General features: G+C 37.2%; 1 protein-coding gene across 1 annotated transcript; it reads right to left on the minus strand.

Moving 5' to 3' along the window:
- Positions 1-1,815: 1,815 nt before the first annotated feature.
- Positions 1,816-8,043, minus strand: LOC113169928 (myelin-associated glycoprotein-like). The gene is made up of 13 exons (XM_026371724.1): positions 7,957-8,043; positions 7,229-7,298; positions 6,799-6,883; positions 6,345-6,483; positions 5,220-5,289; positions 4,687-5,049; positions 3,912-4,202; positions 3,558-3,809; positions 3,208-3,465; positions 3,008-3,098; positions 2,494-2,559; positions 2,292-2,352; positions 1,816-2,207 (listed from the first exon to the last, which is right to left on the minus strand). Exons 5-13 carry the CDS (start codon positions 5,266-5,268, stop codon positions 2,172-2,174), a joined length of 1,467 nt encoding a protein of 488 aa, XP_026227509.1. The 5' UTR covers positions 5,269-5,289; positions 6,345-6,483; positions 6,799-6,883; positions 7,229-7,298; positions 7,957-8,043; the 3' UTR covers positions 1,816-2,171.
- Between the last annotated feature and the right edge of the window lie 4,982 nt (positions 8,044-13,025).

Below are 13,025 nucleotides of genomic sequence, written 5' to 3' on the forward strand. Positions count from 1 at the left end.
ACCGAGCCTCCTCTGGACTCTGTGCCAAAACAGTCTAGATACTCATCATTTTCAATAGTGGTGGCCGGATTGTTCCATTACAAACTAGATGTGACCTATGGTATCATGTCTTCTGTCTGTCTCTTTTCTTTTCTTTTTGAATAACCACTCGGAGCTGCTCTGGATTATGGTAACAGCAGGTTTATTCAGCAACCTGTAGTTTCACAAGCGATAGAAAGGCAGAATGGGTCATGTGTTGTGGGCAATTTGCTCGTATGCGCTCTGTCTGGAGAGACAGCACCATTATATTTATCTAACTAGCTTAGGCTGGGTCTTCGACATTTCGAGCTAAAACACACAAAATGGTTCATAAGCCGGACAAAATCACGGCGAAAACAAATAACAAACCGCTACTATCAGCCCCATAGTAATATAGCCACAGGGGTTGCATGCCAGTGACTTCTGTGCCGGTCCCAAGCCCGGATAAATAGAGAGGGTTGCGTCAGAAAGGGAACCCGGCGTAAAAATTGCCAAAATAACTATGCAAATCATCAATAAGACTTTCATACCGGATCGGTCGAGGCCCGGGTTAACAACGACCGCCACCGATGCTGTTAACCTACAGCGTGCCGGTGGAAATTTGACTACTGTTGGTCAAAGAAAGAGGGGAGGCAGAAGGGTTCGTGGTCAGAGAGAGAAGGGGAAAGGCAGGAGCATAGGTTTGAGAATAGGGACTCTTAATGGTGGCACAATGACAGGGAAAGGCAGAGAGCTGGCAGTCATGATGGAGAGAAGGAAGGTAGATGTACTGTGTGTGCAGGAGACAAGGTGGAAGGGCAGCAGTTGAACACGGACAAACAGACAACAAGTGCTGAACAACTGCTGGATCAGTGGTTTTCACTCCTCACTGTTCACATCCTGTATAAACTATTTCTATTTGTTTTAATGTCATGAATTGGACTGAGTATTTGTGTAGTTGACATTAATGAACTTAAACAATGCTCCAAAGACGAAAGCACAGATTTGATGTCTGAGTGAAAACAGAGCAAAGTCACAAAGAAATTTACTGAGTCCACTCAGGATCCTCTGATTTCAGACACTCCTTCACTGACACAGCCAAAAAACTAACTAACACACTAACCAGACAAACAAAGTAACACAGAGATAGGCAAACAACTCACATAAGAGCTCAAAGTTAAAAAACAAAAGCAAAGTCGAGGGTCAAATCCGTCCATAATTACGGTCCAGGAGAGTGGAGGGTGAGGAAGTCTGTGAGACAGGTGAAAAAAGGGGAAGGAAAAATAATTCAGTGAACAAGTGTCAATGGGATTTTAGGAAGGGGAGAGGTACTATGGAAGTGGAAGGATGGACTTATAATTAAATTACACAGGTTGGGACTGGGTGGAAGACAGTTTCACTGGATAAGAGACTTTTGGATTTTCTGGAAGAAGTATCCAAGTGTTATGATGGAACTCCTCAACAAAGTGTAATTAGTCCAACATGATATATTTGATGAGATGCTTCTGGACTTAGGAAGGTCATTATTTGCATGAAAAGGCATGAATCTATATATAAGACTATATAAGACTATACAGAGCAAAGTGGGAGAGGACATAGGGTGGAGTACAAACAGAAAGGATGAAGTGGTTTAGGTTAAGAATAGAACAGTAGATTTATTAGAGAAACATGAAAACAGGAGATTGTTATACTATGGAAAAGCGTTTTCTTCACAAACTGGGATTAAAACGTGTACATTTAGTGGTTTATAAAGTCAGCATTAGTAGCTGAAATTACACATTAAAGTCAGAAAAAAAGGATTCAGACCAACAATCATCTTAGCAGTGTTGAGTTTTATTGCTAAAGCAAAATACATGATACATAGTAAATCTACCAAATGCTCTCTTTCTCTCTGTGGTTTAATTTCTTACACGTTTTACTCTTTTCTGACACTGTATTTGCAAATACAGTCTTTCGTTGTCTTTGACTTTCTTATCCAACAGTTCATCGCTTCTCTGTAGCTACTCTCTCAGCTCACACACACACACACACACACACACACACACACACACACACACACACACACACACGTATATGATAAGACACCATGTTGTTTATTTTTAACTATTTTGCTCCACATCAGTCAGACGACAGGCACAGAGATGGCAGCTGCTCTTCCAGTGAGTTCAGTGATCTTACACATTGACATATATCGCTTCATCACAGTCAGTCTGTGTAGGAAACATGATTAACTCACTCTTTTCTCAAGTACATGGAAATAATGAATATAGGAATGAAGCTGAAGCTGCACATACCTCTATGTTGATATATACATGTTCATCAGGGTCATGTATATCTTCATCATCCATCTGTTTTCTGACAGAGCATAGAAAGAAAACACGTTTTCTTCTCTGTGTCATTTTAAATTACGGGGAAACTTTTGTTTATTGCTAATGAACAAATGCATGAATAAATAAACAGTATGTGAATGTGTGAATGTGTTTTGTTGTGTCGTACTGGAACTTCACAGTCTCTGCTGTCTTGGTGACACTGTCATAAGATGTTGGCAAATCTCCACATCTCCTACCAGCAGAATAATGTGTTAATTAATTTAGGACACTGAAAAACACTATGAACACCTTACACATAAACTCAAAACTACAAAACTGAACACAGACTATGATCCTCTATAAAACACTAGAAGTTGACATAGTGCTCAACATAAAGTATTCTTCATAACCTGTATATATTTAATAACTTACAAACATTTAAAGGACCAAAAATGGGTAATAAAACAAACATATTTACCAAAATCCACATAAACATGTATAAGACCAAACAACATTAGCTTCTTTTTCTTATTTTGATAAATGGTTTATTATTTATATAATTACAAGTTGAATAACTGAAACCTTTTTGTTGAGATATACTGGTGATCCACAGCTTTCTCTGTCTCTGTGACACATGCTGTAGTATCCTCTGCTTTTTTACATATTATTAATGACAACAAATACTTTCTATATCAACTTACCTTTTTCTGACAACTCCCAATACTATTAGAAGTATCACCAAACCTGTGCCTGCTCCAATAGCTATGAAAATATAGAGATTCGGCATCTTTCCTGTTCAAACAGAAACCAAGTGAAGTCATTGTTATAATGCAAACTACTTTTATTTATGACAGATGGGTCAGGCCTTTTTAGAAATATTAAACACATTTTTACATCTTACCATTGACAGCTAAAGGTAACGTGAGGCTGACTTTGCCCAATGTGTTGATTGCCAGACACTGGACAAACTCAGAAGATCCAGATTTAGTGTGCAGAGTCTCAGTGGTATTAAAGCCACGTGTCTCTGTCTTGTTGCTTGATAAGACTCTGTCAGAAAACACAAAATGGACCATGCTGGGAGGACTGGACTCCACAATGCACACACACTTTACCACATCGTCCTCTGAGGAGCAGGACATTTTCTTAATCTCAGGGGCAACTGTCAGAACAACAAATGTAAGAGTTGGTTAAAATGTTCATCATGTTTAGATTAAAACAACTTTCTCTTTGTGTTTTTGATTGTTTACTTACATGACACATTGAGCTGCACAGGGCTTGATTTGCTTTCTCCTACTGTATTGATGGCAGTACAGTTCAGGACACCTGTGTGTCTGGAGACATTTATCAGCTTGTAAGATTGTCCCTGATGCAGCTGAGCACCTTCTTCATTGTGCCACAGGTAGCTGTTGGCAGGAGGGTTAGCCTCACTGGAGCACTTCAGCTGCACAGTTTCTCCTTCTTTTACATGTGACTTGTAGTCAACCTTCACATTCACAGGGGCGTCTGCACAGAAACATACAATTAACTCTTCATGATGCTGTGATGTTCTTTACAGACATCGTGTTTGAAGCATTTACTTTTATCCTTGCTGTTATTTACACTTACATTTAACTTTGAGAACATTGGATGCTTGTTCCCGCTCTAAACCTCCTTTGTATCTCACAGTGCATGATAAAGGCTTGTTGTGATCATCTTTGGTGGCTTTAAAGGTCAGAACAGACGTTGCCTTCCACTGACCATCGGTAAGCTGCTGTGATTGGAAACGCTTCTCGCCAGAGTGAGTCCAGGTGAATTCAGGAGGAGATGAGGGACATGAGTGAGACACAGAGCAGGAAGCAGATACAGTTTGACCCTCAACTACTTCTTCTTTCACAGAGACAGTGGGCTGTGGGGCACCTGTAAAAACAAGAAGGTCACACAAGAGACTTTTGTTGATCCGTTGTGTAGTGTTGCTGCTGTCATCAACATTCACTCTGACTAAATATAGAATACAACTACTTTTCTTTGACGTCTTATACACCACACATATCTGTTGTCACCACACAGCAGCAGTTTCAGTATGTGTCTACAAACTAAAAGACGAGTTGTGTGACTTGCAAGTGAGGTGCAAAGCAAACAAAATATCTAGTCAAGGATTTTAAAGTAAAGTGCTCTAGAAAGAGATGTTTTAGTTTATGGGAAATAAGTGCAAGGTTTTGCAAGATTTCTGTTTTCAGTAAGTTTTTGAGAGTGAGGCAGCTGACGTGCAGAAGTGGGTAGATCATCATCATCTTTTAACCACTGAGCTGAAAAGGTTCAACTGGGATCTTTTGAGTTGAGGTGAAGGGACCACAAGAACCAATATTACATTATATTATTAAAAGAGATGAATATTACTTACTAATAACTGTAATGGACACTTCATTGTTTCTGTAAGAATACTGGTCATAGCCTCCAAGTTCAATTCGGAAATAAAAAGGTCCTCGATCACTTTGACGAAGGGGATCGATCTTCAGTGAACAGTTCTTCTGTGTTATGTCTCCCACCAGCTCTGTCCGTCCTTTATACTCCTGCTTAATTTGATTGTTGTCTTTGTGATAGATGACATCATCTGCCTTCGTATACCAAATCCCTGTGTATCCAGTGATCTGTTTTCCTGGTTCCGGGTAGTTATATGAGCAGGGGATAACCACACAGGATCCATCGATGCCTTGAACTGATGATGGCACTGTCGCGGTCCAAGTGGAGGCTTCAGTTTGAACAACTGTGATAAAATTCAAATGAAAAAGACGACATTAGAACAGAGAACACAGGATTCTGACAGAAAAGTCAACTCATATACAAATTCACCTAAATCTGAGTTACAATAAATATAATATCTGACTGCTCATGAGCAACAAAAGATTATTTGTAGGTGTAGAGACTTTACAATACCTTTAAACCAAAGGAACACAAAGAACAGAGGCCATTTGAAAGCACCCATCTCGTCTTCTCAGGTTCATATCTGAAAACACAGTGACTTATATTTCCTGGTTCTTGTGGTTCTCCTTTGAACAGAGATGACTCTGGCTTATATTCCCTTTTCACTCCAAGCATCCACAATTTTACACAGGAAATCAGATATGAAGGAAACATGAAGGAAATGGCTAGTCACCATTAATCATTAATAGAGAATACAGAAAATTATAATATAGAATTATTCTCTGTGAGCTGTTTAGATTTCCAGGGTTTAGTGTCAATATAATTATAAAAAAGGAATAAATAATAATCTCATCAGCTCTTATAATTAATTATAAAATGTTAAATTGTTTGCATGTGTGACCATCATCTTTTGTTATATCACAATATTTTATTTGGTGCATTTTAAAAATCATGACTTCTCCTATTTTAAGAGATACTAATCACCTCATGAAACATGCATGCACTGAACCCGTCCACACTCCCACTCCACTCACCAATCCCACTATTTTGTTATTTGCTCAACCAAATATCTCTCCTGTATTCTATGTCCAGTAACTACTTATTTGATTATCATTTGAAATCTTTGTTGTCTGGTGAATTATTGTAAAATCCTTAAATTCTGTTAACATATATGTTATATATATGTATATTGTTTAGTTACAGAGAATAGTTACAGATCAATTTTGGTCTAATTCACCTTTAGTTCAAAGAAAGATTTACTAAAGAAGCACAAATGATTGACACACTGAGGCAGTAAATGGCTTAATTTATCAAATCAAATCATAGTTAAATCTTAATTGAAACATTTAAATAGACAAGATAGATATGTTACATATAAAATGTTTGTCAGTATAAAAATGACATGTACTCTACCTGACACAGTGCTTGTAAGTGATGCTGAGAAGTGAAGGCACGATTTCCTTCTCTTATTTTATGCTTAGAGCTAATGTCACAGGAAGGGTGTGTTTGTGTGTGTATTTTGAGTTTTGCTTGGAGTGGTCTGATTATGCATTTACCATGACATCAAGCTAAAGCTGTGTCTTCCTGTTTATGTTCACACTTACTTCACTTGTGCAAGTAAGGTAAAAGTTTATTTACCTTTAATTGTCCAGAATTCTTTGACATTTTGTCAAGATGTGCATCAGCATGAGAGCTGGTCAGGCTCTTCCATTTTAAAACCAGTCCTTCAAGAAAGACTGAAGTACAGTAGTACCTCTTCAGTCATCAAAGGACATTCCTGCAAAACAAAAGTGCAATTGTGATGTATTTTATGTAACTTCACTTTAACTTTAAAGTTTTACACTGAAGATGTATGAGGTATCATTAGTCATTCAATTTACCATGATTAAAGTAAGGAGTATTTTTTAATAATTAAAGGTTTCCAGTCATTGTAGCCACCGCTCTCTCTTCGGGGAACTCCATGACTTGTGACTGACCTTCATGCTGAGGGTCAAAGGTTGATCGTTGAAGTTTTAGACTGGAGTTAGGTCAAGCTAATTATTCTAATAATTACAGAATAATGTACAAATGTGTCCTGCAGAATAATATTTACATTTTTCCAATTGCACTTGTCATTTGGGGACTGAAGTACAAGTAGGACTTCCTATGGGCATTTGGTTGGATGGGTTTGATGACACCTGTAAACAAAAACAAAGAAAAATCTGTTGTGTCCCTGTAGTGTTAACTCATCTAATTGATTATTTTAGTGATGACTGTTTTAGTATTTCACTACTTTTTAAAAAAAGCAACTTTGTACATCTAACAAGTGACAAAAAAAGACTCTTGATTGTACTTTATGTGTCTGCTGGAAGTAAGAAACTGTAAATGAGACTAGGTTTGGACTTACTCAAAACATTTAATGCAATATTAAATTTTTAAGACATACATTTGAGTTAGTTTTACTTCAGCTTTGACACATTCACACATTAACTTTACAGTTTATAACATATAAACTAAATTGTGTGAACATCACAATCTCTCACCTTCATGTTCTTCTCCTCTTCACGGCGTGGAAAAAAGAGAACTGAAAATACGAGTGCTCTTTCACGTAGCCTGCATAAAATATATATAGAGGCCTCCAAGTAAGCATGTAATGTCTTCAGCAAAATAACTGAGACCAGTGATGCAGCGTTTGTGAAAGTTTTTGAGTCTAACATAATTAATTAAGCTACTACAGCTCCATCCATTAAACTAATAAATATGCTTCATAGTTTCCTCATTAATTTATTTGTGTGTTTTTGGGCCCTACATGCAGCATTTCTAATTCCAATTCCAATTTTAATGACAGATAATATGTTCACCGAATATTTTATTCCTTATTTTTGAACCAGCAGATGTCAGTATACAGTTGCGTGACAGGTAGAACAACTTCTTTATCTAATGTAAAATATAACAGTTCTTGTGTTGAACTTGAACCATTGGTTTACTCAGGGGAAGTAAAGAATTACAGAAGTACAGAGTCTTTCAGCTCCTACACACTGTTAAAGCAGGGCTTTTTAGGTAGCTGTTTAAATTTAAATAAGAAATGTTTGTTATGTAATAAAAAACCCCGACATTATTATTAAAAAAAGTTTGTTTGTTAAAGTTAGCATTATCAAAACAAAATAACATTCACATTATACAGCACACCATGATAGTTTTAGGCAAAGCTTCTGTTACTCCTTTCTGACACTAAGGACAGTGAAAGAAACATTTAAAAACACGTTCTTACCGAATGATTCATTCAGTTCCCACTGCTGCTTCAAAAAGGACAGTTACAGTAATGAAAGAAGAAGCGTGCACACTGCTACTCTCTCAGCACCTCCTCTAACAATCTCACATACTGTATGCTTTAACTATAGCCAGCTTCAACAAACTCCTTGGTCATCCCCCAATATTTTGCTCAAAAAAATACAACTTGTCCTTGTTGCTGGAGTTAACATGTTAACAAAACTATTACAAATCCCATGAATTATAGGATTCCATAAAATAAAGGACTGGCAGTTTGTGGCAAACACTGTTGACTCTTTTTTTAATGAGTCATATTCAATATAGAATACATGACAGGTTTACAGAAAATGTGCTGATTTATATTTAGTTGTTGGATATCCTCTTAACAGTAAAGTCCGCTAACCTTCTCTTTCTGGCTCTATGGGCATCTCCATTTCTGGTTTAAAACTGACAGAACTGATCAGATTTAAGGGCAACACATACTAGTATCATTTTTGCACATTTCTATTTATTCAGCATTATCCATTCCTAAATGTTGTAGTGACTTTGTAAACTCATGTTTCATGATCATCCTGAATTATTCTGCTGACCACCAGAAGTGGAGATACAGTATGTTAGAAAAATAAACTGACAACATGTGGTGAGGCCGACAACCTCTCTCCATTTAAGACTAGACTTAAAACCTTCCTGTTTTATAAAGCTTATAGTTATTGATGGCTCAGATGACTCTGGGCCATCTCTTAGTTATGTTGCCATAGATTAGTCTGCTGGGGGACATCTACTGACACAATAAGCTCCCCATTTCTCCTCTATTCATCCAAATGTCACCATTGCATGTTATTTACGTTGTGTCTTCTCTCTCCTGTAGTTGTGTTTCTTCCTCTCTGTACCTTTCTGCAGGTATCCCCAGCCGCAGACCTGTAGATTTCCTACATTTCCTATTTTCCTATTTTCTTCAGAGCTACTGTGACACTGACCACCTGCTTTGGGAATGCATAATGGTGCTCATGTCATCCCTATGGAAAATACAAACACATAATACAAATTATACAAGGGAAATTACTTCTATGGACAAACTGAGGATCCAATTAAAATGCCAGAAACAGGACTAAAAGGTAAGTGGCTTTGATACACAGAATATGAATAGTTGTCTGAGAGAGCAGGATGTTGGTGGCTCTGCAGACCAGGGGCACTTTTTGGATCTATGTGTGTATGTGGGTATCTGAATTAAGCGAGGAGAGCAGAGGTCTGGTACACAAAAGCAAACAAATTCACAGTCATTCTGAGGGTCCAGGTCTGAAAGGCATGAAAATCAAAGCTGGAAAGTGGAGAAATGTCTGACAGCCTGGGAATGAAGACCTGCATGAGCAGGCAGGAAGCTAGATGCAGGAAGAATAAAAGAACAGGACAAGAAGTGGAGCTAAAATCATGACACAAGCAATTACTTTATGTATATATACTAAAATACTTTTTACTCTGATTTTACTTAGCATGATCAAGTGATAAGAAGCTTTCAACAGTATCAAATGAGGTGTTGCATACAGCTCAAATTCTACATCCTGTTAACAGCAAATTGTAAAGAGAGCAACATAATAGCATGTGTTCACATTCATAAGACACTAATAGGGTAAAAGTTCAGCCACAAAAGTTTGAGGAGGCACAGAAAGGGGAGAAGGAGAGAACTGCTGAGGACTCCAGGCTGAAAGCCACAGAAGACAGGTAGGTGAAGTTGATAGTTGAAGTTTCAGACTGAGCTGAAGCCTGATAATTACAGAATAATGTACAAATGTTTCCTGCTGAGTAATATTAAAATTTTTCCTATTGCACTTGTCATTTGGGGTCTGAGGTAAAAATAGCACTTCCTGTGGGCATTTGGTTGGATGGGTTTAATGCCACCTGTAAACAAAAACAAAGAAGAAAAATCTGTTGTGTCCCTGTTGTGTTAACTCATCTAATTGATTATTTTAGTGATGACTGTTTTAGTATTTCACTACTTTTTAAAAAGCAACTTTGTACATCTAACAATTGACAAAAAAGACTCTTGATTGTTTTCTATTTGTCTACTGGAAGTAAGAAACTGTACATGAGGCTAGGTTTGCACTTCCTCAAAACATTCAATCTTTAAGACATCTGGATCTTGTGTTGTGGAAAGAAAAACATGTTGACTCTCCTTTTAATGACCCGGAGAGAGAGAGGACGGAGGATTGCCAACAGTATTAGCGTGATATTCCATCCATATACTCCATGCAGCCAAAGTCTGTACAGAGGGAAGGGTGGGGGCTGAAGCAGCAAGAGAGTTGAAAGTCTTACAGAGGGTATTTTGTCCAACTGTGATTTGGCCTATGATTCCACGATTGGAGAGTTCAGCAGTAGATTTGGAATTATTGAGGAGTATGGAGTTAGATTTTTGAGCAGCCATAGCTGGAAATTACATAAATTAGCCAAGCAAGGTTATTGTATGGAATAGAAAGAGGACAGCATTGCTGGGACCAGGAGAGGAAGGGCAGTATTCTGTATATGATACAGAGCAAAGTGAGAGAGTGTGGAGGACAAACAGACAGGAAGAAGTGGTTTGTACCAGATTAAGAATAGGACACAGTAATTGAAACATTACAGTACATTACATTTAATGGGGATACATGAAAACGGGATGTGCAGAGACTGTCAGGAGCCAGAAACAGTGGAACATGTTATGATAAGATGTAGGAGGTACAGCCATGACAGTGGAGACATGATAGAGGACTTCAGGAGGAGAGGTTTAAAGGCAAATAATTTAAAGGATATTTTGAATAATAGAGGCTTAGACAGACAAAGTGCATATATCTTCCTTAAGATCTTATGATCTGAACTTATGAAGAGAATTTGAATAGAGCAACGCAATAAGAATTTATAACTACAGATGGCAGCAATGCACCATTTTTGGATGCATACTTCCTCAAACCCCTGAGAAGAAGAAGAAGAAGGAGGAAAAATATATAATTAAGAATTAACTATGGTGAGGGGGTGAAATAACAATTATTTTCATTGCAAGAAAAGGTCATGCACAGTGTTGGAGCGGTCTGTAGAGTGAACACTCGACTAGACTAAACATTGAATTGTTATATAGGGAACTTTTGCCTCTATAACTATTAAATGTTTTTCTCATTAAATAAATCAAACTTTTTTGTTACCTAAATTCAAAACATGGTAAATGCATGATTGTAAATAGAGTTAAATCCTTCCCGTTAAAATTGATGGTCCTTCCGAACAAAACCCAATATTGCAATATAACAACTTTTATTTCCTGGATAACCAAACTAGATGCTAGGAAAGGCTTTTCTGACCCATCTCTCCCAAGTATTGTTTTGTCACTTCTGTGTGTTTCGTAATGTAATCTGTTACAGTATATCAGTGCTATGTCAGTAAGACTCACCACTTGATTGCCACAATTTGAAAAGTTGTGTTTTGAAAGAAAAATGAAAGAAAAGTTCTTTTTCCTGTTTGGCAGAATAAAATGATTTGTGATTAAGATGTGAACTCATAGTCAACTGACATTTCTTATACTATACTTAAAACCAGCAGGTCTTGTTAAGGACATTTAATCATGATTTCTTCTCGGTCTAGTGCCATTTTTTTTATTGCACTACTATATTGATGAACCCTGAACTATTCATATCTTTAGGGGAAGTACAGAAGTTTTTAATCTTTCCATCAGACTAGCCATCTACTTCAGTATGTGCCCACTCCTTGTTTCACTTCCACCCTTCAAAGACTTCACCTCTTAAAAAGAGTTAAACCACCACCATCTGGCCAACGTGACTAAATGACTACTGGCATTGGCCAGTTTCTAAATAACATCAAAAATGTTTCTGTGACAGGTTTAGCAATTCCCAGTTGTGCTCCAGCAACATGTAGTTGAATAAAAGACTAAATCTCAAATCTCTTACTGTTACTTGCATAGAATTTAAAGCTGTCGTTCAGAAGACACATACTAACGAAGGTTTTTACACACTGTAGGAGTTCTGTGAACTCTACATGAACTTGTGCAAATTGATTCATTTAGATGATTCACTAAACATTCATTTACCACTTTAAACTTTAACCTCCTTGAGAACAGACCAAAGGGTAAGAAGACACTACAGCTGTGGTTCCCAAACCTAGTCCTCAATCCCCCCTGCCCTGTTTGTTTTCCAGCTAGATGGAAAACAAACAGGACAGCTGGAGGATATCAATGCACTTTGTCTATCCCTATAAATTTGTCCGATCTTCTTCACATTATGTCAGTAAGCTTATCTCTGTCATCTTTCTAACAGCCACAGGTGGGTTTTCTTCAAGCAAGAGTGATGAAGCAAGTGGATGTTGAATTACCCATGACAGCAAATGCTCAGTTTGGATCATCTGTTATTAATTACACAGTTAAATGTTTTCAAGTACTGACTTTCTTGTCATCAAATGAAGAATTTATCATTTTGTTCTAGGTGAGATTAAACACAACTTTAGCAATACAATCTATGATGATTAATCAAGCTCAGTGCTTTGTTCTAATCAATTCATAGAAAATTTCTTTAACACTTGTGTAAATGTTGCAATTGTACAGGAATGTGTCATTGAACTGTTATCAGTGTTTCTGTCTCTCTGGTTTCTTCTGCTTCGGGCATCATCTCTGTACTTGCTACACTAAATTAGAGCAACAGATAATCAGTCACTGTGTAAATTGCGGTTTCTACCTTGTGGTTAATGGGAAATTGTGCTGACAGTTTATGTTAACGCCACTACAGGCATCATATGCAACACTTATACAAAAGTGTCATTTTGCTTTTTGTAAATATAAGCAAATATAGAGTTTTATATCTACAACATTTAAAGTAAGTATGTAGACAATATCTTGATTATCTTGCTGAGGTATTATTCAGTAGGATGCCTTTTGTATAGTCGTGTCAGAACCGTAAAGAAAGGACAAGTAGTTCAGTATGTGGTTCTTCTCCATCATTTCACTAACGAATCTTTTTTTTTTTTTTTTTTAGCAAATTAACAGATCACAGATGATATTTTTATTGCATGTTAGAAATCAGATTTGTACTTTGATTTTTA

The sequence above is a fragment of the Anabas testudineus genome, chromosome 16 (assembly GCF_900324465.2).
Source record: "Anabas testudineus chromosome 16, fAnaTes1.2, whole genome shotgun sequence".
NCBI classification, from domain to species: domain Eukaryota; kingdom Metazoa; phylum Chordata; class Actinopteri; order Anabantiformes; family Anabantidae; genus Anabas; species Anabas testudineus.